The sequence below is a fragment of the Ylistrum balloti genome, unplaced genomic scaffold (genome assembly GCF_031769215.1).
Source record: "Ylistrum balloti isolate Yb309-2 unplaced genomic scaffold, AGI_CSIRO_Ybal_v1 Utg370772, whole genome shotgun sequence".
NCBI classification, from domain to species: domain Eukaryota; kingdom Metazoa; phylum Mollusca; class Bivalvia; order Pectinida; family Pectinidae; genus Ylistrum; species Ylistrum balloti.
The window spans coordinates 238,302-266,225 of NW_026782452.1; the positions used below are offsets into that span (position 1 = coordinate 238,302).

The following is a 27,924-nucleotide window of genomic DNA, read 5'->3' on the forward strand; positions in this document are numbered from 1 at the left end:
CATACACAGTGACAACATCCAACCTCATCAACCATACACAGTGACAACATCCCACCTCATCAGCCATACACAGTAATAACATCCAACCTCATCAACCATACACAGTGATAACATCCAACCTCATCAACCATACACGGTGACAACATCCAACCTCATCAACCATACACAGTGACAACATCCAACCTCATCAACCATACACAGTGACAACATCCAACCTCATTAACCATACACAGTGACAACATCCAACCTCATCAGCCATACACAGTGACAACATCCAACCTCATCAGCCATACACAGTGACAACATCCAACCTCATCAACCATACACAGTGACAACATCCAACCTCATCAACCATACACAGTGACAACATCCAACCTCATCAACCATACACAGTGATAACATCCAACCTCATCAACCATACACAGTGATAACATCCAACCTCATCAACCATACACAGTGACAACATCCAACCTCATCAACCATACACAGTGATAACACCCAACCTCATCAACCATACACAGTGACAACATCCAACCTCATCAGCCATACACAGTGACAACATCCAACCTCATCAACCATACACAGTGACAACATCCAACCTCATCAACCATACACAGTGACAACATCCAACCTCATCAACCATACACAGTGACAACATCCAACCTCATCAACCATACACAGTGACAACATCCAACCTCATCAACCATACACAGTGACAACATCCAACCTCATCAACCATACACAGTGACAACATCCAACCTCATCAACCATACACAGTGACAACATCCAACCTCATCAACCATACACAGTGACAACATCCAACCTCATCAACCATACACAGTGATAACATCCAACCTCATCAGCCATACACAGTGACAATATCCAACCTCATCAACCATACACAGTGACAACATCCAACCTCATCAACCATACACAGTGACAACATCCAACCTCATCAGCCATACACAGTGACAACATCCAACCTCATCAACCATACACAACAACCTCATCAACCATAACATCCAACCTCATCAACCATACACAGTAATAACATCCAACCTCAACAACCATACACAGTGATAACATCCAACCTCATCAACCATACACAGTAATAACATCCAACCTCATCAACCATACACAGTGATAACATCCAACCTCATCAACCATACACAGTGACAACATCCAACCTCATCAGCCATACACAGTGACAACATCCAACCTCATCAACCATACACAGTGATAACATCCAACCTCATCAACCATACACAGTGACAACATCCAACCTCATCAGCCATACACAGTGATAACATCCAACCTCATCAGCCATACACAGTGACAACATCCAACCTCATCAACCATACACTGTAATAACATCCAACCTCATCAACCATACACAGTGACAACATCCAACCTCATCAACCATACACAGTGATAACATCCAACCTCATCAACCATACACAGTGACAACACCCAACCTCATCAACCATACACAGTGATAACATCCAACCTCATCAACCATACACAGTGACAACACCCAACCTCATCAACCATACACAGTGACAACATCCAACCTCATCAACCATACACAGTGATAACATCAACCATACACGGTGACAACATCCAACCTCATCAACCATACACAGTGATAACATCCAACCTCATCAACCATACACAGTAATAACATCCAACCTCATCAACCATACACAGTGATAACATCCAACCTCATCAACCATACACAGTGATAACATCCAACCTCATCAACCATACACAGTGATAACATCCAACCTCATCAACCATACACAGTAATAACATCCAACCTCATCAACCATACACAGTGACAACATCCAACCTCATCAACCATACACAGTGACAACATCCAACCTCATCAACCATACACAGTGACAACATCCAACCTCATCAACCATACACAGTGACAACATCCAACCTCATCAACCATACACAGTGACAACATCCAACCTCATCAACCATACACAGTGACAACATCCAACCTCATCAACCATACACAGTGACAACATCCAACCTCATCAACCATACACAGTGACAACATCCAACCTCATCAACCATACACAGTGACAACATCCAACCTCATCAACCATACACAGTACACATCAACCATACACAGTGACAACATCCAACCTCATCAACCATACACAGTGACAACATCCAACCTCATCAACCATACACAGTGACAACATCCAACCTCATCAACCATACACAGTGACAACATCCAACCTCATCAACCATACACAGTGACAATATCCAACCTCATCAACCATATACAGTGACAACATCCAACCTCATCAACCATACACTGTAATAACATCCAACCTCATCAACCATACACAGTGACAACATCCAACCTCATCAACCATACACAGTGACAACATCCAACCTCATCAGCCATACACAGTGACAACATCCAACCTCATCAACCATACACAGTGACAACATCCAACCTCATCAACCATACACAGTGACAACATCCAACCTCATCAACCATACACAGTGACAACATCCAACCTCATCAACCATACACAGTGACAACATCCAACCTCATCAACCATACACAGTGACAACATCCAACCTCATCAACCATACACAGTGACAACATCCAACCTCATCAACCATACACAGTGACAACATCCAACCTCATCAAGCATACACAGTGACAACATCCAACCTCATCAGCCATACACAGTGACAATATCCAACCTCATCAACCATACACAGTGACAATATCCAACCTCATCAACCATACACAGTGACAACACCCAACCTCATCAGCTATACACTGTAATAACATCCAACCTCATCAACCATACACGGTGACAACATCCAACCTCATCAACCATACACAGTGACAACATCCAACCTCATCAACCATACACAGTGACAACATCCAACCTCATCAACCATACACAGTGACAACATCCAACCTCATCAACCATACACAGTGACAACATCCAACCTCATCAACCATACACAGTGACAACATCCAACCTCATCAACCATACACAGTGATAACATCCAACCTCATCAGCCATACACAGTGACCTCATCAACCATACACAGTGACAACTCCATCATCAACCATACACAGTGACAACATCCAACCTCATCAACCATACACAGTGACAACATCCAACCTCATCAACCATACACAGTGACAACATCCAACCTCATCAGCCATACACAGTGATAACATCCAACCTCATCAGCCATACACAGTGATAACATCCAACCTCATCAGCCATACACAGTGACAACATCCATACACAGTGACAACATCCAACCTCATCAACCATACACAGTGACAACATCCAACCTCATCAACCATACACAGTGACAACATCCAACCTCATCAACCATACACAGTGACAACATCCAACCTCATCAACCATACACAGTGACAACATCCAACCTCATTAACCATACACAGTGACAACATCCAACCTCATCAACCATACACAGTGACAACACCCAACCTCATCAACCATACACAGTGACAATATCCAACCTCATCAGCCATACACAGTGACAACACCCAACCTCATCAGCCATACACAGTGACAACATCCAACCTCATCAGCCATACACAGTGACAACATCCAACCTCATCAGCCATATACAGTGACAACATCCTACCTCATCAACCATACACATCGATAACATCCTACCTCATCAACCATACACAGTGATAACATCCAACCTTATCAACCATACACTGTAATAACATCCAACCTCATCAACCATACACAGTGACAACACCCAACCTCATCAGCTAACACCCAACCTCATCAGCCATACACAGTGACAACATCCAACCTCATCAACCATACACAGTGACAACACCCAACCTCATCAGCTATACACAGTGACAACATCCAACCTCATCAGCCATACACAGTGACAACACCCAACCTCATCAACCATACACAGTGACAACACCCAACCTCATCAGCTATACACAGTGACAATATCCAACCTCATCAGCCATACACAGTGACAACATCCAACCTCATCAACCATACACAGTGACAACACCCAACCTCATCAGCCATACACAGTGACAACACCCAACCTCATCAGCCATACACAGTGACAACACCCAACCTCATCAACCATACACAGTGATAACATCCAACCTCATCAACCATACACAGTGACAACATCCAACATCATCAACCAATTAATTACAGCCCATAATATCATCAGCCAATCAAAGATAGTCTCCAGTTTCAGTAATGATACACAGCACTGACTGCTTGCCTCAATCCTAGACACATCATCCATATACAAATTTGTTATTGCCAAATAACCCTCAAATTTCAATTTTAAAAGTTTTAAGGAAATCCATTTTCAAATTTTGATTAATTGAGCTGTATTAAAAATCTGATTTGAACTTACCTACTTTGAAAAGTATTTCTTCAGTTCAATAAATTCTTGAAAAAATCCTAATCCTTAAAAAAATCCTAATTTTGATGCTTATAATATTTTCCTTTACAATAAAAGTTTTGAGTATAAACTTGTTACTGTTTGAATGTTTAAGTCTAATTTCCAAGGTCAGGGATAATTTTTGTATTCAGTTAAAAATTTCACATATTCGATATCATTTGTGTGCCTATTAGAAACTGATGATTCTTTACTGTAAAATTTACACTTGCTTGACCTCTGAAAGTAATGACTAGCGGTCAAAATTACTTTTTATATTGACCTTACTTTAAATTGAACTTATTTGACAAGTGAGAAGTATAAAGAATTGATCAAGGCTGAATGTTTTATGGTTTTTCTTAGTAGAACTTTTATTGATTTTACAATCTATCAACTTACTCTGTTTGATATTAATTAATCTTCTTTGCCTGGATGGAAGCAACCGTGGGGGTCATACTGTGGAAGGAAACCAGAGTAACCAGGGAAAACCATCATGGTCAGCAGGTGACCCTTACCCTTTCGTGCCTTAAGGTGAGAGGCCAGTATGCTATGATTACACCACCTGACTTCCTTACTGTCGATTTTGATTTTGTGATGAAGGTCATGTAAACCAAACAACTACTCTGGTTCTATTTCAGGAGATGTGTTTTTTAATATGAAAATAAATGGTGATTTTAATTCAAATGTGAAAATCTGAAAAGATAATTAGAAGCAGAGTACAACTACATAAATGACAAGGCAGGGCCCTGCATATATCACACAGGTTTCATACATCAGCATAGTATGAATAAAAGCATTTCATGGTTCTGACCTAATAAGGGTAATTTTGTATCAAGTTAGGAATCCATTACACCACTCATTTTTGAGAAAAATTTGAAAATGTCTCAGCCAATCAGAAGACACCGTGGCCATTATGAATTTTATTATCTGCACGAGTAATAACTATACTTGTTTGGAACTCCTTAAGGATCATTTATACTAAGTTAGAAGTCAATGGAACCAACCGTTCTTAAGAAGAATTTGAAAATGTCTCAGCCAACCAGAAGCTATGGTAGCCATATTGGATTTTCATGATCTGCACCAATATCAGCAACATTTTTGAGAGATGTCATGATGGTCATTTGTCGCAGCATTTAAAGTCCCATGAGTCATGTAAATATGAACAGATGCCAATGATCATCAAAGCCATACAATATATTGTGTACATAAAACCACATAATAAATGTGATGAAAATCTGACAGCAAATATGCAGCATGTAGAAACTAATGAAATGGTCCACACCAAATTTGGTGATAATTTGACAACAAATATACAAGTTATTGCAAAAAGCAAATACGGACAAGCTGATAACTATAGTGCACCAGCATCTCAATGTGGAGCCCTAATTACAAAAGAGAGTCCTTTTCACATTATGATAATACATGCATTAGGAGGGCAAGGCATGCCTGTTAACAGGTGCTGGACCTACGATTGCATGCAACATACTTACCAGTAGTAATACCTATCAATAAATCTTAATCAAAGTTGATAAAGTTTGTATTTCAAACCACAAATTTTGTTGAGCCTTTACAAGCACTGCATAAGTTGAAATGAACAGGAATACTACCAATTTACAGTATCTTTAAAATTCTTTCACTGTTTGGATGACATGTTGTCCAAATTTTGTCAGAAGCATCTTTAAGGGGGAGGGTGCTCAATTTTATATAAATGAAGAGTCTGGAACAAATAGCTCAATAGGGGTAGTAGGGGTAGAGATATTTTTATTTATTTAGTTAGAAGGGTCTTTGTGGGAAGGGTTACCAATGCTGTATGAGCAATGAATCTGACCTCTCAGGCCTAAAACCCTTCTTGTGTTGACATGCAGATATTTTTATTTATTTAGTTAGAAGGATCTTTGTGGGAAGGGTTACCAATTTTGTATGAGCATTGTGTCTGACCCTTCAGGCCTAAAATCCTTCATGTGTTGGCATGAAAGTATTTAGACCAAATATGGTAAGGAGCCTTGAAATCCTTGTTTAGAGGAAAACATTTCTTCTCTCATTTTGGCCAGAAACATCCTTTGGTGAAAGGTTCATGATGATTTTGCATTAATAGAATATCTCAACTTAGTATGGCACAGTGCCCCATAAGGGATTTATAGGAAATTTTTAGAATCCATCTGTAGGTGTGTCAGGATTTTGTCTTAATTTGGTAAGAAGAATCCTTGGTGAAGGGGAACCAATTTTGTTTAAATGAAGGGTCTGGGGCCCCAGGACCTGTAAGGAAAGGGCCCAATTGTGGATATCAAGTGACTTCTTATAAAATCCTTCAAACTTTAAGAAAGACAGGATTTTGTCCCAATATTTATTGGAAAATTAAATGAATCCTAATATGCTTAACTCAGAATATGTTAACGGTGAAAAAAAGACATAAAAAGCATGTGTTAACCATCCATCCAAAAAATTATCTCCAAAGTGCTACAACTAATCTCAGTTTACAGGTCAAACATATTCAATGTACACCTGAATCAATTTAAAGTTATCAATTAGATCAGTTCATTGAACCACACACATAAATTGATATATCTAAGTCTGTGACTGAACACTATTATTTGCACCAAAATTAACTAAGATGTCGACAGTATATGAACTACATTGCTTTTGTCCTTTCTACATTTTATGATGCAATATTCTTGTTTTTTTTTTACAGTAAGAGCACTGTAGTGTCACTTTATAGATCACTCACGTGTACCATTATCTATATCACACGTGACCTGATTTTACCCGAGTGATAAACCCTCCAACAATTCAGCAACTGGCTAAAAATGAATACTTCAAAAATATTATCAGAATCCATGCCCATCGTGTGAAATGTGTCAAACACCAGTTCATATATTTTTGTATGATACTCAAGTACCGTGCGTGAACTATCAATATCTTAAAACTAGTATTAGCAACAAAGAATGAGATATCAAAATAATAGGCATTTGAAATATTGAAATTTTAACAAAACGTGCATAATTTTAACGAAGCAAATATAGCATAAGTTTATGATAACAACGACAATGGTTTTACAAGGATATGCCCGACATGACAACCAACACGTGTTTTTGAAGTTTTGTAAACAAATCAGAGTAATCTCCCTTTGTCACGAGAGTGTACACGAGAGCCACCGCCATTTTGAGAGAAAAAGACAAAACAGAAGTTGTCAGTGTCAAATAACTGCTGTTTACTCGTACACTTGGGCCATTTTGTGGCCTAAAGCGTAATGCATGCCTCTCTCAAATGCTAATAAGCCAGATCTGCAAGAACAGCAGAAGTTTGACGAGGAAGTAAATTACAGGAAAAGAAAATCCAGGGAAAACCTTTCTCCTCCAAATCACAAAAGGGTTCGTCAAAACTCGGATGAAACACCGATGACAGAATCTCAAAAGCGAGCCAATTTCTCAGCGTTATCGAGTCCTAGCAATGGGTTAAATAGACATGCTTCGCCACTGGCAAACAGCAAGCCAGGGGCAGCAAAAAAACTTGTGATAAAGAATTTCAAAGGTAATGATGTAACACAAAAAAGTATAATTTTCCCTTTAAATTCAATGCATATTTTATAAAAAAGTTACAATCACATTGACAGTGCAAAATTATGATACGAAACATTTTGATAGTGATTATAATGAAATACTGGAAATGTAACATACTTTCTTGAATGTAATTTGATAAAAATGAATGGTTGCATTATAATACATCTTCCTTTTCATAAACAGTGAATGACGAAGTAATTGGTTTTCATTAATTATCTACTCAGTTGCACTGGAAGTTACTAAAAGATGCTATCCAAGTTTTATATAACAAGTTCACCTTTAACACACATTATAAGACTAGTACAAGCTTAAGTGTCACACTAAAATTGTTTGCTTGCTAGTCACATGTATAGCATTCATTCATGTGGAAGTAGATGCTTTAATATGAAAACCTGAAATATTTAACAAATGTTATACTAGAGAGTTAAATATCTCCACAAATATTGGAAAAATGTTTACTAGAATAGGTTGATAGTACATATGGTGTTTCTCTTGCTGACAATAAACATACCACATGTGGTCTCATCGTTGAATAACTACAGTAATGAGTTTTGACATAGGTTGCTTTTTGATTTTCAATAGGTGAAAGAAACGAGTTGTCATTGTCTTTTTACAATTATATAGAAGCTCTTCTAATACTTGTGATGTTTCAGATTCAGTTTGACACAAATGTTGACAGTTATGGCTGGTTGTTTGTTTCTATCAAAGCAGTTTGGACTCCTACTATATTTACTGTGTCCTACTATAGTATAGGCAGATGAAGGTTGGAAAACAATTTCTGTGTTAAAGGAGGTAGTGGGGAGTGGCTTTTTTTTTTAAAGATGTATGTGTTGGAATTTTCTTTCTGTAACTGAGATAGTTGTTTATGTTTGGTGAACTAGATTTTATAAGTTTTTGCTCTGATGTGTCTGACTTCCAGTACAATTGACAGGGAAGGAAGTAAATTGGCAATTTTGATTAACCATGCAATAAGCCTATGAACCAACTCTCCATGATCACTTATACCAAAAGTTGTGGGGATTGTTTATATTAAAGGACAAAAAATAGAATTGGTTTATAATCTTACTCACCAGCAACCTGTATGAGTGGACTTATTTCTTTGTATGAGGTTATTGCTGGGTAAATACGATAGTTGTGAGAAGATTGTAGGAAAGTAAATAGCACCTTTCAATGTAGATTAGACTCCTATACAGTGTAAACAAACAATGGATACTGCATTATACCTTTGTTTTGTCCTTCTAGGACTCAACAGTATTGATACTTGGGGCCTACATTTTTGTTTTGAGGTGAAGATTTCATTTATGTCATATAATTGTTTGTTCTTTTTGACAGAAAAACCAAAATTGCCCGAAAACTTTCAACAGCAAACATGGGAGAAGTTAAGGGATTCGGTAGAGGCTATTCACACAAGCCATTCTATCCAATCCAGTCTGGAGGAGCTTTATCAGGCAGTGGAAAACATGTGCTCCCACAAGATGTCTGCCAACCTGTACGACCAGCTCAAACAAGTGTGTGAAAACCATGTCAAAGCCAATATCAAGCAGTTTCTAGAATATCCTTTGTTTAACTAATTACTTGACAAAATTGCTAATGGAAGTGTATGTAGCAGATGTGTGTTTTATTGTATCATTATTTATTGGATTTTTTTGTGAACAGCTGGGGTCATTTTAAGGCAAGGTCTCCTTGTGGTAGCTGGAGGCAATTTGTGTATGGTGTATGCCACTAACACATCAACACTGACTGGTCTGTATCTAATCTTTCTGAGAAAAACAAACTATCAAGGGTAGGGCATGTCACACCATGCACCTCAGATAAGTACGTCATGATATAGGGAGTGTCAAACCATGCACCTTGGATAAGTACCTCATGATATAGGGTATGTCACACCATGAACCTCAGATAAGTACCTCATGATATAGGGTATGTCACACCATGAACCTTGGATCAGTACATCATAATATAGGGTATGTCAAACCATGCACCTCAGATAAGTACCTCATGATATAGGGTATGTCGAACCATGCAGCTCAGATAAGTACCTCATGATATAGGGTATGTCGAACCATGCAGCTCAGATAAGTACCTCATGATCTAGGGTATGTCAAACCAAGCAGCTCAGATCAGTATATGATGTTACAGAGCATGTCGAACCACATACCTCAAATAAGTACCTGATGATACAGGGCATGTTGAAGAGCAGATCTCGGATCAGATGTCTTTTGCTTCATTTATGTGTAATGTGGTTTGTGTTTCGACAGAAAAATTGTGGGTAAGGTTATATGGGGTCTGTTTACAGAGCTTTCCCTATGAAGCATTCATGAATCAGAATCCTTAATTATTGGTACAGAGAATATAGGGTATGAACAATTTCTAAAAATGATGGACAGTTGCTGGAAGGATCACTGCAGACAAATGGTAAGTGTTCATATTAACGATGTGAAATTGCTTTTAGACATTAGTAAAGAAGTGATCTTACTTGTAATTCTATACTGCTGTCATTTGTCAATAAATCTTCATTATTTGCTTTCATTTGTCAAGGAAAATGTGTAAAAAAAACAAGTTTGATGATTGGCCAGATGGGGAATCCATAATTTATTAGTGTATGTCTCATTGTGTTATATTTATGAAAATCTTTTTCTCTACAGATAATGATTCGAAGCATTTTCTTGTATCTGGATCGCACATATGTGTTACAAACGTCCTCAATCTTATCCATCTGGTAAGTTATTCAGAAATTAAGTTATGTATGATGTAGTGACATTTTCCACCCTTTTTTGGGGGGAAGGGGTATTGATTTCCAATATAATTAGATATTTTGGAAATAACAACATCTGTCATTACAAAGATGTGCTTGTTTCCAGTTTTGAAGTTCGGTCAGTTCATGGAGAGATTTAATTTTTAGAGGTAAATTGAAGGAAACTTGTCATTTAAAGATGAAAATTAATTATTGAATTTCCTACATTTATGAAACAAAATGCTTTGTGTGTAATCTGATTTTTTTCAACAAGAAAAATAAATTATTTAGCAATAGACATTTCATGCAGATAAGAGTACCAAGTATGTTTAATATATGTTTTTATGGCATTATTTAAAATATGTAATGTTCACAACATTTTTTGTTTTTGCATTAAATAAGTAAATATGGGACTTAAACGTTATACAGGGACATGGGACTGGACTTATTTCGCTCTCAGATTGTTGGACACCATATTGTACAGACACGTACTGTAGATGGTCTACTCCAGTTGATTCAGCGAGAACGCAATGGCGAGGCTGTAGACAGACAACTGATGAAGAGTTTGTTACGAATGTTGTCAGATCTTCAGGTAAGCTGCATAGAGTGTTAGGACCCAAAAGGGTACTGTAAACCACTATATTTTAGTCAGTATTTAATTTTACGAAAGGTAAGTGACAGTCTTATTCACAAAAACATGGTTTCACAGGTACCATGTCCAAAAGTCATTTAAGGTCAACATGTGCAAAAGTGATTTGTGGGAAATTTAATTGAAGCTGCACAGGAATAAATATGAAATGTAATCCCTTGTGAAAAATAAGTGACTTACAGTCAAATCTTTAGACCCCTACTGTTAAGGTATCTGAACTATTCAGGTGAGTGATGTAAGCACTTGAAACACCAAGACAAAGTAATTTCCATTATGAGGACAACAGTAAATATGTGTAACAGCTAAGTAGCCAGTGTTTAACAGGAAAAAGAAGGAACATTTTATTGACCTTTCAGCAGACCAGGTTTAATTCTTACATGTTTACTGTGGTTTGGTTTGATAGCTTTGATAAGTTTTAACACCTCTGATGAAAACCTGTTGATCTGATTCAGATTTATCAAGATGCCTTTGAGAAGAAATTTATCGAGGCCACAGACAGACTCTATGCTGCTGAAGGACAGCGACTAATGCAAGAAAGAGATGTAAGTAATGACTTCTTGCCCAACAACAGGCCTAACAGTGTGTCTATTACTTCAGGAGTATGTAAAGATAAGTTAAACTGTGCAAAAAAAAGAGTTTCAGGTTTGATAGTCATCAGTCAAGGTTAAAGGGTTGAACTTAAGATATTATATTTTTGGTTGGGAGATATTTATCGGGGATCATGCTCATTTTCTTTTCATTTGAAAAAAAAAGTCTTTATTTTTTACCTGGTATTGCTTTTGTATTATTTTTGTCAACAAAAAATCCACCTACTCAAAGATAGTACTGGCACTGGAAGAGTAAGTGTGTATTTTGACAGTTCTACTTTTGTGATGTTGGTCTATATAATGTACCATTTTAATCTTTTGTGTTAATATACCCATTTAAGATTTTCAGCATTTGTCTTTTACCTTTTGGTGTGTTTAATGTTATTTCCTTTTGGATCGCTGTGTGTTTTTACTGGTTGATGGCCCTAATGACATTTAATGTGTTGACGGGCCATTAAGAATGCAATAATAATAATAATTGTGGATGCAATTTCAACATTGCAAAAGTTTTCTTATTTTCACCATTGATGACAATGACAAACAACAGCCTGAGCTCAGTCCAATTGGCTAAGACTAGATGCAAGTTAAAGAGATGTGTGATACCAACTTTATATTGTTACTTAGGATTTGCATTTCATTGTGTAATTTGTGTTTTCTTTATTGACTGTTAGGTTCCAGAATACTTGGCTTATGTTGACAAGCGTCTAAATGAGGAATCTGAAAGATTGCTACATTATCTGGATCAAGCAACAAAGTAATTACAATTATATATTGTTGGCTTATTAATTGATTAAATGAGAAAAGAATTTTATTTTTGTAGTCGAGGTGAATTGCACGAATGTGATATGGTTTTATAATGAAAAATTTATATGAAAAGAGCTGATACAAGTTGTGAATTCCTCTGTTGGGGAGATATTTTCAAATTATTGGAAATGCCAGATATCCTAAGAACTGTTGTATTTATAACTGGAGGTATACATAAAACTTGATATTTTTATTAACAGAAAACCACTTGTGTGCTGTGTAGAAAAACAGCTACTGGAGCAACACCTAACACAGATCCTACAGAAAGGTACACTTTGTCAAAGCAGAGTCTTTCTAAAATAAAGCCAGTATGATGTACAGATAATATCTGATCTGGATTATGTGTAGCTCTATATTTATGTTTTGATGTTGATCCTTAAAATTGAACAAAATTATTGGACTAAGGGTAAATTTTCTTGGATTTCTAAGTTTGCTGTGATTGTATCAATGTGTCTACTGTTTGTTAATGACCAGGTCTGGACCAGCTGTTGTCAGAGAACAGAATCATGGAACTTACACTCATGTATCAGCTTTTCAACCGGGTGAGAGATGGACTCAAGGATTTATGTATTGCATTTGCTGTGTACATCAAGGTAGGTAACTCATGGAGGACCTAGATAATACACATTGTTACAAGTTCTTAATGAAACAGATAAATTAAAGATAATTGATTAATTCAATTATATCTTAATGTTCAGTGATAATATTTTATACAGTTCTAAAAGAGAAAATTTCCAGTAACAGAAAAATCAAAAAGTAGACTTTGTCGTTCAGGAGTAATGATCTAAGCTGATATTGACAAAACTTTCTATTGTGTTTACAGTCAACAGGGCGCCTAATTGTGATAAACAGTGACAATGATACAGAAAAAGATAAGGACATGGTTCAAAGTCTATTAGGTAAACTGTTTCTTTTTGTTTTCTCCTCTGTAATATCTTTCATCACATGATATGCCTGTTTTCAAATGAATTTCCCTGTGTTAAATTTTTGCATGTAGGTCACTAGTGTAATACACCCTGGGATAATTTTCATTGGCTGAATCAGTCAGAAATTGATTGTGATGTCATGATATGGAGAATGCTCCCATCTTATTCTGACAACCGTTTTTACTTTGAAACTATCAAGATGAATTTTACTGAGTCTGGTGATTAAAGAACTCACTTTCATTTCATGTGAGATATCACAAAACTCTTTTGGAAGTGAAAAGTTTTGCTCGCCAAGAATAGCAAAATAAAAACTGTTTAGATACTATTCATATTTCTGAGACCTTCGTTACTGATTGGCGTGTACTAATGATCTTACTGTTATCAAAGCTTGAGAATGGATACATTACCAGCTATGGTACAGTTCTATGTTAAAAGATTGTTTCTCTTTTCTTGGTTTGGTTGGATTTTGAATTTATTTTCAGTTCCATGCAAGTGGTAGTTTAGACGCAAGAATCTTTTTAAAAATGTTTGTCTGAAAAAGCTCACTTAAGTTAAAATCATTAAAAACATATATATTTTAAGCTGACCTAGTTCCTAGGATGAAGCCTGACAAAGTTTGAAAAAAGAAATGGCCTTAGAACTATGTTCAAGGTCACAGGGGTCAGATTTGTTAAAACATTTTAATAACTTCTTCTCATGAACTAAAAGGCCTAGAGGCATGATATTTAACTGGTATGTTTCTAGGATGAAGCCCGATATAGTTTGGGAAAATGAATGACCTTGACATATATTCACAAGTTCACAGGGGTCAAATATGTTAAAACATTTAAAGGACTTCTTCTCATGACCTGAAATGCTTAGAGGCATGTTATTTGGCTGGTACAGTGTCGAAAGTCACTTAAATGTAACACATGGTTAATATATTTCTGCTTTGTCAGTTGCTCTTATGAAATACATTATCTTAGCCTGAGCTTCTTTTTGTTCCAGATTTCAAAGACAAAACTGACAACATCATCAATGTGTGTTTCAACAAAAATGACAAATTTGTTAATGCAATGAAAGAAAGTTTCGAAAACTTTGTAAATGTTCGACAGAACAAACCAGCAGAACTTATTGGTAAGAACAGAGATAAATGAAATGAGTGAAGAGATGTTTCATGTATACATGTTGTATAAACACACCAGGAAAGCTTATGACAAGAAAGTAGGTGAATTGTAATACTTAGATATTTTTTATTTTGATTTAAAGGTGACAAATTTTCAGGTGGTCAGGTGATGGTGATGGAATCAGAGCTCTAACTTCTATACGGTTTAGTAAAGTAGTCTAATAGAATTGGCATCCTCAACATAGACACTTATATCTTTGAAATGAAATACACACACAAAAATTCCAAGCAAGGAATTTATATAAAGATAAGTGAAACATCAATAATTTTACTTCAGCTTTTCATTAGAAGGCTGTTTGGTACAAAAATCAGAAAAAAATCTTTTTAATTGTTAAAAATTTCACCGTTGTTGTTGTATTCAGCCAAATATGTGGATTCCAAGTTACGAGCCGGAAACAAGGAAGCCACAGAAGAGGAGCTGGAGAGACTTCTTGACAAGATCATGGTCCTCTTTAGGTTTATACATGGTATGTAAAGGCGTCTCAACTGAAATATTATCTTCAAAATTGAAATTCCTTATTGATCAATGTATGAAATATTTTCTAGTTTGACTCTACACAGTATTTTTATTAATAAATATGTTTTTTTTAACTTGTTAACAGGTAAAGATGTGTTTGAGGCTTTCTACAAAAAGGACCTTGCCAAGAGGCTCCTGGTAGGAAAGAGTGCCTCAGTGGATGCAGAGAAATCCATGTTATCTAAACTCAAACAAGGTAGGTAGGATTGTAAAAATTCTTACTGTATTATCTTAAACAAGGTAGGAATGATTGTGAAAATCCTTATTGTCTTAACTCAAATAAGGTAGGTAGGATTGTAAAAATTCTTACTGTATTATCTTAAACAAGGTAGGAATGATTGTGAAAATCCTTATTGTCTTAACTCAAATAAGGTAGGTAGGATTGTAAAAATTCTTACTGTATTATCTTAAACAAGGTAGGAATGATTGTGAAAATCCTTATTGTCTTAACTCAAATAAGGTAGGTAGGATTGTAAAAATTCTTACTGTATTATCTTAAACAAGGTAGGAATGATTGTGAAAATCCTTATTGTCTTAACTCAAATAAGGTAGGTAGGATTGTAAAAATTCTTACTGTATTATCTTAAACAAGGTAGGAATGATTGTGAAAATCCTTATTGTCTTAACTCAAATAAGGTAGGAAGAATTGTGAAAATTTATATTGTCTTATTTTAAACAAGGTAGAAATGATTGTGAAAATCCTTATTGTCTTAATTCAAACAAGGCAGGAAGGATTGTGAAAATCCATATTGTCTTAACTCAAATAAGGTAGAAATGATTGTGAAAATTTTTATTGTCTTTAATTCAAACAAGGTAGGAATGATTTTAAAAAATCCATATTGTCTTAACTCAAATAAGGTAGGGAAGATTGAAAAATCCATGTTTTCTAAACTCAAACAAGTTAGAAAGGATACTCATATGAGATAGAAAAGATTCAAAGGAACAGTTTTAAGTGAACAAATGGAAATTTTGACTTGTTTTTATTCTACCTGAAACCTTTTTAGGGGAGGCGGGAAACATCTATCTCATTTATCTGTAAAATACATATGCTGCAAGATATGTACCACAGAGAAAAATGTAATCATAAAGATGTGTTGTCTGTTTCTTGATAATTTCTGTTAAAAGTTGCTTTTGTTTCATTAATTATTAAAAAAATGTTTTGTAAATAGGAATGTCTTTCAGTATTTGAACGTTAGTGTTGAGGTCAAAATGTTGTATCAACTATTGTCATCAACATGAAACATGAATATAACCACAGGCTTTGTGCTAGATATATGTAAGTGTGTGATATACCGTAACATGAATGATTCAAGTTTCAAAGTTTTTTGCTGGTCCCTTAAATTTCAAAACATCAGATTTTGAAAAAGTTTTGTTGCTGATGTTTGACAACTATGCTCATCATAAGCAACATCTGTTCTATAGTGATTTCCATTTCTCATGGACTAGTGTTAAAAAGTTATGAACAAATTGCAGTAGAGGATGATAATATGAATTAAGTAGTGATATACTAATATCTTCAATATTGGTTCCTTCAGAATGTGGTGCTGCCTTCACAAGTAAATTAGAGGGAATGTTCAAAGACATGGAGCTGTCGAAGGACTTTATGTTGACATTCAAGCAGGTAAAACATTTACATTAACTAAGAAAATCCTGTTTATTATCCCACCATCAACAGTTTTTGTTATTGCTTGATGGATCTTTCTCAAATTTTATGTGTAGGTTTCCCTTGGTCCCTAGTTGTGACATTTTGATTTTGGACAGATATGGAGAACAAAATGGCAAACAGGCAGCCATCTTGGATTTTTTCAATGAAGATTTGTTATGGCTATTTCTTGAAAAAGTACTCTATGGATCTCTCTCAAGTTTTATATGAAGGTCCCCCTTGGTTTCTAGTTGTGCTTGCTAATTTTGGGACTGATCAGAAAAACAAAATGGCCGACAAATGGCCATCTTGGGTTTTGATTTTAAAAGTTTGTTATCCCTATTTCTGAAGAAATACTGAATGGATCTCTCTCAAATTTCATATGTTTGTTCCATTTGGTCACTGCTTGTGTCCATTTGAATTAGGGACTGATCAGAAAAACAAAATGGCTTTCAGACGACATGTATGTTTGGCAGGTAAAGATTATCATTGCTATTTCTGCTAAGGAATGTTCAAATTTCTGATCAATAAGAGCAAAAACAATGAAGGGAAAAGATCCAACTTTCAAAGAGCAAATAAAAGGATCAAACAATGATGGGCACCAAGATCCCTCTGAGATCTCATGTGCTTAATGGGACTTCATATTGTACCACTGAAACCCTCTGGATGTATAGATAAGAAGATAGCTTACATGTCCATTGATGATATATAGACACAATTATATCAATTATCAGAGGATAAAGTTACAATTTTATGATTTAATTAGAAACTGTTATTTGCAACACATGGAATGTGTTCTTTAACAAAACTTCATTACAATTGGGAGTGAGAAAATATAGAAATATAGAGAATCCTTTCCCTGGTAATTTCCAGTTGAGGTATAGGTTATCTTTTCACTACATAAAGTTATAATCTGATAACCACTTGCTTTATTCCATTACTTCAATACATCATGTACAGCATTTATATAATACCCTCGGCACTTTGATGTCTATATTCGTTGTCTTGGGCTTTTTCCCCCTATATTATATTAGACATGTTGACTTTTCTATTCACACTGGATTGTTGATGTCAGAGATAATGTGTTGCTAATGAAATCTCCGTCTTAAACAGTATATGCAGCACATCGATTCACCAGGTGGTATAGAACTGACTGTGAATATCCTCACAATGGGGTACTGGCCCACTTACACTCCCATGGAAATACACCTACCAGTGGAGGTAAGTCTGAACAGGTCTGGAACACGAGGACAGCTGATCTGTACCTCAGTATTACTGACAGTGAAGAATGGGACTGGAACATGCCAATCTGAACCTCAGAATACCTGACAGTGAAGACTGGGACTGGAACATGCCAGTCTGTATCTCAGTACAACTGACAGTATAAAGTACACAATAGTGGTAGGGTAGGGAAGAATGGGACAGTGTAAGATAAAGTAATGTGACTGTTGACTGTTACACTGAAGGTACTTAAGAGTACAGATCTTTTGACAAAATGATAGACTTTAGGGTTCAAGTGACCATAGTGATTAGGTGAGACTTTTGTATTGGGTACAAATATCTGAAGAAAAATTATTTATGAATGAATTTATCTATATATGATTCATGCTTCACATCTTGAGTGAGTTGTCAAAGTGAAAACATTCAACTTCATTTCTCATCAAATGTGCAGTAAGCAAATATTTTTAAAGCACATACAGATGATAGATCAATCAAGCTTTAAAACAAAATTGTGACCATAAATGACTCTTGGCGCTAAAAGATTGGAAATACATTTTGTTTTGCTTTCAGATGATAAAGTTTCAGGAAATTTTCAAGAAATTTTACCTGGGTAAACACAGTGGGAGAAAACTACAGTGGCAGCCCACACTAGGCCATTGTGTGTTGAAGGCTTCCTTTGAAGGGGTAAGTCAGTATTTTGAATATGTAAGATACTTCAACTGCCATCATCATTTTTACATATTTTCCCACATAATTAGTTATGACTGGTCAGGACCTTTTCAGTCTGTAAATAAATAACAATCTGAAGAACAGTGGTCATATTTATTACATAAAAGTTTTCCTGTCTATATATCATTTAGGTTGTCATTTCAATTTTTTGCAGTTTTACCAAAGCATTGAAGCAACAATCATGCATTTTCTTCTATAATGTTAGCTTATTTCTCAACCTTGATGATAAAAGGTATGTTTTATATTTTCAGGGTAAGAAGGAGCTACAAGTATCCCTGTTCCAGACCCTCTGTCTCCTCCTCTTTAATGATGGAGTCAAGTTCTCTCTCGAGGCCATCAGACAGGCCACCGCTATTGGTAAGTTTGTCAGACTCCTAGCTAGTCTCCTAATTATACCCTCTGCAACAAAGTTGGGTTGAGGTGTGGGGATGTACTGGAATCGCATTGTCCATCTGTCTGTCTACAAACATTGTCTGGCTATGTATTCGCTCATATGTAGAGTTGAAATCACAACCTTGGTTTTGTACTCTGGCAAATGTTTTCATAAGGGCATATATGACTTTGATATCAATAAAGAAATCCGAAGAACAGTACATGAGTTACCATCAAGATGGTGATATGGAAGAAGCATCAAGTGTCACATTTTTACCAATGATGTTTATTGTGTTTATAAAGCTTCATGTAACTTTTGAATAAATTTCTGGAATTGTGTATCATTATTCTCATCTTTCTGTATCTATAAATTGGCATGCATGTTGGTAAACAAGTGATTCAAATAGTCTCATTTTCATTTGTTTCAGAAGGCTCTATATTATACAAAATCTTGGAGCTAATGTTGAAATTCGTTCAACTTGAAGTCCCTGTTAATTTTTTTCATGACCCTGACAACTTTCGAGTTAACAAAGTTTGACTGTACTGTTAGTAGTTTTAGTAGGTAATTGACAAATAAGGTGTATAGAGCTAAAAAAAGGTTCTTATGAAATGTCCAAATAAAAACATGGTCTCTAAGTTGTACATGATTAATGATTTTTATTGCTTTAACCAGAGGATGGTGAACTGAGGAGGACGCTTCAGTCACTTGCATGTGGTAAGGCCCGAGTTCTACAGAAACACCCTAAGGTAAGTCACTGTGAGGAGGTTGATCACTGTCAGGACAAAGCTTTGTACCTGGTACTATTTACTATTGTAAACCAACTTTCTTTTGCTTGTGATATACTTTGGGAAATAACACAATCAAAGCAAAATCACGAAAATTGATTGTTGGGAATTAAAACATAGATAATGAACCGTGATTTTCATAGTTAATATTTAATACAAAATGCACATTTACCCTACATGCAATTTGACTGAACTTGTATTGCTGAAATCACAAAGGAGAGTTGGTTTAAAGTGTTTCACACATTAATTCATCTTTGATACCTCAGGGGTTATGAACACTTTCACCCCTCGAACATATCATGCTAAAATTGAAGGCACAAAAGAATTAATAAGATTGATTCCAGGTTGAAGAAAACTACCAATCACAGACTGATAGCTTCTTTTGAAGATTAAAAATGAGCGACACCTAAATTCAAAGTCATTACAACATACCCTTATGCATCCTCCTGATTTGTTTGATGTATATCAAAAGATCAAACTAGTCTTTTCATCTGGTCTATAAGGTGTTGCACAAAAAACATTTTACCAGGGCATGTTCCAGGGGAGTTGAGATTGAAAGTGATGTGACTCTGCTCTGATCATTTTAAATAGGTCTTTTTTTACATGGTATATTTTGATTCAACATTTATTGGAAAAAAATAGTTTCTAAAAAAAAATTTGCGATGGTTCAAATTTTCATGATTATCAAACGATTGAAGCATAAAGGATTTGCAGAAGTCATGAAACTAACAGTGGTTTTCTGTATCAAGTTTATTTTCAAGATTTAGCAATTTTAATCAATACTCACAAATAGTAACAATTAAAACCCCTTGAAAACAAGTTCAGAGTAAAATGTGAAGTTAAAACATTTGATATTTCTTGTGTGTTGATTGTTTATGTTTTTATTTTCCAGAGTAAAGAAATAGAAGATGATGATATGTTTATCTATAATGAAGGATTCAAACACAAACTTTGTAAAATCAAAATCAACCAAATACAAATGAAGGAAACGGTGAGTTTTACTGGAAAATAAATTCTACTTCAGAAATACAAGTATCCTCTGCTGATCAAAGTGTGTTTCTTTATCCCATAATTGTCCTATTATCTAGTAATTTTACCCATTTGATATTTTTGCCACAAGTAAAATTGATCCTGAATTGTTTTTCATTGGCTTCTACTCAGAAACCTGTTGTGATGTCATTGTTGACAGTGATGTTTTGTCATAAATTGAAAGTTATGCAACAAAATTGCTGCCTCTGTTTGATTTTGTCATTCAAATTTTTGCTTTAAAACATGTAATATTTAACTTTTTCTGTCCATCCATCTATCTGTTGTATCTGCCAATCCATTCCACACTTTTGATCTGTCTGTTAGTCCGTCCATCCATACTTTAACTGGTGACTATAGTGAGAGTTAAAGAAGTGGAGTACTTTTGTTTGTGATTGCAGCAAGAAGAGAATACGAGTACAACAGAGCGAGTATTCCAGGACAGACAATACCAAGTAGATGCTGCAATTGTTCGCATCATGAAGACACGGAAAACCCTCACACACAATCTTCTAATATCAGAGCTCTATAACCAGCTTAAATTTCCAGTGAAGGTAAAGTGTTAATCTTAAGATTAGGAAAGTTGACCAAAAGACAAAAAAAAACATCTATTGAATTACAAGCTAAAATTTCGAGGTAAAATACCATCTCTGGAAAAATGATAAAAAAAACCCAACTTCTACATATATAACCATTTTTGTTCCTCTAGATAATTGAAAAGGGATTGGGTAGGCAGGCATATTATTTTCTATCTTTCTGTCCATTTGTTAAATATATTCCAGAGCTTTAATTATTAGATACCAAGTATTTACAAAATTAGAGAATTTTTATGTTAATTACTATGCAACAACTGAACTTGGTAAATTAAATTAAATGATCGAACTACACAGGGACATTATACAGATTTATCTACAGAAATATACTCGATTCAAATTCCAGTCCTGATCATTTATATGTAATTTGAGTTATCTCCCTTGGACAAACGTTTCCAGAGTATTGCATAAGATAATTACATTACTGATGATTGGTTGAATTTGATCAGAATCAATATTATTAGAATATACTATTCATTAATTAAAATGGATATTGTTACACAACTTTAGGAGTATTGCAGGATTACTCCTCATAGATGAATCATGAGATAAGTATACAAACATATGGGCACTCTCAGTTCAGACAGTAGGCTTTCATATAAATCCAAACTAAAACTGGTTTGATTTCAATAAATAATTTCAGAATACACAAGTGTTTGGAGACTCATCTGCTGAAATTTTATAAAAGCAGATGTTAATCCCATTCAAGAATGAGTTCTTATGACTGAGCTTACTTAGGTGTTGAATTTGACATGGAACAAGAGATAGCATTATTGTGAATACATTTCAATTCTATCGATTGCAAAAAGATGCTCCAAATTCTTACAATTAGAAATAAACAAAGCCAATGTACAAGTGAATAAAGGCAAAAACACGACTAAGCATTTATTAGTATATTTATTTTCTTAAGTCTTAAATTAACACCAGAAATAGAAATGGCATGATAAATTCTTGTCAGCAGCTGTCTAGTAATGACAATAGTAAGAAGCAAGGCAAAAACAATCTTTCTTTGGCAGACATAAATACGTGCTGAAGTTGCATTTCACATTCCTTGATTTGTATGTCCATAGTCTTCATACTAATCAGTAACTTTATCCTTTTTAGAAAATACTTTTTCTTTAGCACATGTGTTACTAATGACCGTGACATTAGATTTCACATTTGCTGATCTTTGGTATATGGCAAAAACGCCTCTGAATCGAATGTCTTAGTTTCATGAATGGCTTCCCCTCGGGAGCATAAGTGTTTCTCAAAGATATGGTAAAATGTGAGTTGATAAAGACGATTATAACTGACCAGTCTCCAGTTGTATGATTTACAGTCAAGGTAAACTTCCATTTTCTGAAATTGTAAATACAACGGAAAGGAACCTCTACATCTTATTGGTGATTCAATCGTTCATTTTTGTCAGGTTCTAAGAAATAGAATTTGCCTGCTTTGAATATGCTTCAAGCGATCAATCATATTGATCAATATTGATGATTTTGTATCAAAGACATATTAAGTTGTAATAAAGAGAACTGCATCATATAGCTTTGTGCAAACAGCAAATTTAGCATAGAATTTGGTTGTTTTGAGTTTATAATAAATTTAGAAAAAATGTGTATGACTTTGTTTCATTTTGTTTTCTACTAATTATCAATTTGTCCTTTGTGTTACAGCCGGCAGATTTGAAGAAAAGGATCGAAAGTTTGATTGACAGAGACTACATGGAACGTGATAAAGATAATCCAAATCAGTATCATTATGTTGCTTGATTCTTATGGACAAATTTAGTTGGTGATAAAACATTTATTTGACAGAGATCATTTCTGTCTTTCAAAGGCTTTGATGACCGTGATTATATCTGTCTGACATAAACATTGAGACAGATTGTATCTGCCCAATAAAGATATTGTTACTGTCGTCTTTTCAGTCTGGCGAATGTTTCAGCGATACATCTGCGATTTGCATCATTTCAGTGCTATTTTTGTCATTGTGTGGATTTCTTTTATTCGTGTTCATAGAACTTCTTTCATATTCGTGGAGCAAGAAATTGGGAAGTTGCAGATAATTGGTTCTTTGTGGTATGTGTGTTAGAACTCAACATTAACATTATTTCTCGGGCCATCCTCAGAAAGGCTGTCACCTCATGGTCTGAACTCATAGACAGAAAATGTGAACCAGGAATGTGAACCAGATATATTGGAACCAGTCAATACACTGAACTATACAGAGTATAAATCGGTTGGCAAATACCTACACTTACATATTATTCATTGTGTCATAGACAGGGAAAAACATGTTGACTGTGCAAGTGATATCACTTTTAACAAACCATAGTTATTTATTACTGAAGAAGAACATGGATTAGGAAGTGTAGCTGGGTATGTTTTTCCGTGCCCCAGCAGTAAGGGAATTCACTAAATAGGCTGAAAGAGAAAGCTAGATATTCTTTTTAAAGAAAGCCTCTCATTTGGGATTGAAAATGAACTTAAGTGCATAAAGTGCGACTACAATGTTAAAAGTGAGCATTCCAAGATAATTGAATTCCTTATTTGTAAATCTCATTTTCTTTCTCTGAAGTGATAATGTTTTGTTTATAACTCAACAGACATGCTGGATGTGGTCAACAGTACTAGATAAATTTGAACACCTTAAAGATTTTTTTTCTTTTTATTTATTTATTTCATTTTTTTCAGTTGAACAATTTGCATTGATTTTCATTATTGATGGGATATCTGGTGTCCAATAATATCTGCATATCCCAATATCCAGTCCCCACTAATCTGGTCATCTCTGTCCAGTCACCATTAACCTGGTTATCTCTCTATCCAGTTATCACTAATCTGATCATCTCTCTATCCAACAACCACTTATCTAGTTTTGCCAATATCCAGTCACCACTAATATTGTTATCCCAATATCCAACCACAATTAATCTGGTCCTCTCTCTATCCAGTTACAACTAACCTAGTCATCTCTCTATCCAGTCACTTCTCATCTGGTTATCTCTCTATCCAGTCACTTCTAATCTAGTTATCTCTCTATTTAGTGACCACTAAGCTGGTTATCTCTCTATCCAGCAACCACTAATCTGGTTATCTCTCTATTAAGTGACCACTAATCTGGTTATCTCTCTATTAAGTGACCACTTATCAGGTGTTATTGCTATCCAGCAACTACTAAGCTGGTCATCTCTCTATTAAGTCACCACTAATCTTGTTATCTCTCTATACAGTCACCACTAATCTGGTTATCTCTCTATACAGTCACCACTAATCTGGTTATCTCTCTATTAATGACCACTAATCTGGTTATCTCTCTATACCGTCACCACTAATCTGGTTATCTCTCTATACAGTCACCACTATTTGATTTTCCCACTACCCTTCTACCACAAATATGATCCCATATACATCACACTGATCTACCACCAACATGTCTGTCTCCAGACTGACAATAGAGATATGTAAGAATATGAATGAGTAACCTGTGTTGACACGTTTAAACTGAGATCTGTATACTTGTCCTTGTTCTGTTTGCAAGTTCTTACTTTTGTTATTCAATCACATTTGGAATAAATCCACTCAACACAATAATCTGTCTTTGGTCATGATAACTGGATAGAAATATTAACGCTGATTTGGTTAAAACCCTTATTTAACTTCCTTTGTGTGTGTTCCATACATGTAATATAATACTGTATGTGTACATTTTTCAGCACAAAAAATGTTGTGGTTTCCAAGCGCAAAATTTGAATATCAATGTTTTCTTAGTATGTTGTGTTAAATGGCACATATCCCAAAATTGAAATAGCATTTCTTCTGAACTCTTAACATCTTGAACGTTTGTGATGTCATATTTATTAATTCATTATAGATAAATTTTAATAGCATACCTGCCTGGTTCAAGTGGCTGGCCTCAACCACTTCCCTTGTCATATATACTTTTTCAATCAACAACTTTTGATGATACACCAAAATGTTAATGTTCTGTTGGATAGCTAGCCATTTACATTTTGTGTATTGTAAATTATATTAAAGCAAGGATATTGTCTTACTAAATGCCAAGCTCAAAAATTAAACCATCTCTTACTTTAGATTTAATGAGATTATTTGCTGATGATTTCCTGGACATCTACATGATTTTTTTGATATAATTACATTTCTACGTTTCTATAGTCTTCATGATTCAATATGTATTGAACTGCATTGTGAAAATGGACTGTTTTTCTCATTGATCATTATGTGATATGCAGGGATTATTGCACACTTAGGTCTATATTACACGGGCCATATACACATAATTGTAATCAGTGGTACCTGCAGTAGAACTTTTTGTTTTTATTGCACAATTTCTGTGACATACAAATATGATATTTGTGTTAAGTACATGTACAATATGTATGTAAAGTGAAAGTACAATACAGTATTTATGTAAAGTGGAAGTACAATATAGTATGTATGTAAAATGAAAGTGGAGAGAATGTCTGATGTAAGGGTGTCCTGGCCAGTTGTTTTGTATCTAAATTGACCTATAAGTGACGAAACGGACAACTTTCCGCTCTACAGATTTCAATGTTGACTTTAGGTGGACATTACTGTAAATATTATTTTGAGGAGTTCGTATTGTCCTTGTCTTGAAGATGGAATAAAAACAATAGACACATTGAAAATAAATTTAGTAAAGTAAACATAGTCTGTTCAATGGTAATGAAAAGTATATCTTTTTATGGCTTCAAAATTTGTGAATTAAATGAATTAGAAACCAACATAGATAAATATTTGTTTAATTTTTAGCAATGGGAAAATTAAGCTGTTTTCACAAGAGTTCAGGAATTTTGGTATTATGTTGAAAGTGTGTTTATAATCCTCTATATAAACATTTTTGATATGACTTGAATTTGGTTCTGTTGAATGATAGCCAAATTAGTGCTACTAAAATACAGTGCTAGATATTACTCTGGTTTTACTGAAAATATTTAGAATAGATTGTTGTGCTTTGTTGTTGTTCTAAAAACATGATAAAAGAAGTTTAAATATTTTTGGTTAGTTTTGACAAGTTATATTTTTCGTCCTAATGTGCTCTCACCATTTTGTGGTAGAGGATAATGAATTACAAAATTTATGACAAGGCAAAATTGAGTCTTAGAGGTTATGAATGTCAAAAGTGTATGTGAGGAGTGGCTATTTACCAATTGTCATCTAGTGAGTAAAATTTGTACATATCAGATTTCAACAATCTATTGAGGTTTTCTTTGGGTGATGCAAAAGAAGAAATGATTTGTATATAGACTAAACATTCAAGTAAACACTTGAAGGGGCAAGTTCCTTTAAAATATTTCATCAACTCTCCAACTGCATTAAGTTTGCTTTCCTCTAAGAAGTCTTTGATAGTGTTAAGGGAGGTAATTTTAGCTACCAGGCAGGTCAACTTGTTTTGATTAATGTCTTTCATTTGTTTTCCATCTGTTTCTCACAAATGTTTTAGGAAAAGGTTGAAAGCTAGTTCCTTTGCAATGTTAACTACTAAGGGATAGAGTTAACCATTTTATGAAGTCAACAATACCAGGTAAACTTTAGGTCACTTGCCTGTAGACACATGTCTTAGCTGCCCATAGACTTTGTGTCTGATTTACCCATAGACACAGTGTCCGAGCTGTCCATGTACACAGTATCCAAGATGTATCTATGGACAGCTCACGCTGAAGTTCTAAATAGGTTACTTTCTCAGAAAAGGTATTGACTTAAAATTTTAGCAAAATCTTCATTAATGAATTACTAGTAAGTGGTGTTTTAACTTTCAGTATCAGTGATGATCCTGCAGGCCTGATATATTTCTAATATTTATAGGTTTACTGTCAGGTGTGAGAAAGAATACTAGCTTGCTGGTGTTCTGTGCTAAGTGATATTTTCAGGAATTGTATACACACAATACAAAATATTGATCAGAATTAAAAATATTAAAGTAATGATATGTTTGTTGTGTTATTTTCTTTAGAACAAGAACAACTGAGCTCCAGGTATATTGTGGCGTCCTTCATCCGTCCATTTGTTAGCTTTATCTCCAAATCTTTCCGAGTCATGAATGACTGAGTAAATTTTAACTAAATTTAGTCAAAGGCACCCTTTGGGGGAAGGGGAACATACTTTGTATAAATACTAGGTCTCAGGGCAGGAGAG

General features: G+C 35.0%; 1 protein-coding gene across 1 annotated transcript; it reads left to right on the forward strand.

The window, feature by feature from the left end:
* The first annotated feature begins 7,639 nt into the window (after window positions 1-7,639).
* On the forward strand, window positions 7,640-27,713 carry LOC132558206 (cullin-4A-like). The gene is made up of 21 exons (XM_060222739.1): window positions 7,640-7,980; window positions 9,342-9,561; window positions 10,355-10,424; window positions 10,655-10,728; window positions 11,173-11,335; window positions 11,845-11,934; window positions 12,651-12,733; window positions 12,984-13,051; window positions 13,258-13,376; window positions 13,607-13,682; window positions 14,697-14,825; window positions 15,237-15,341; window positions 15,477-15,587; window positions 16,927-17,012; window positions 18,147-18,254; window positions 18,825-18,938; window positions 19,235-19,340; window positions 20,029-20,102; window positions 21,034-21,132; window positions 21,569-21,721; window positions 23,422-27,713. Exons 1-21 carry the CDS (start codon window positions 7,704-7,706, stop codon window positions 23,515-23,517), a joined length of 2,421 nt encoding a protein of 806 aa, XP_060078722.1. The 5' UTR covers window positions 7,640-7,703; the 3' UTR covers window positions 23,518-27,713.
* Window positions 27,714-27,924: the final 211 nt, after the last annotated feature.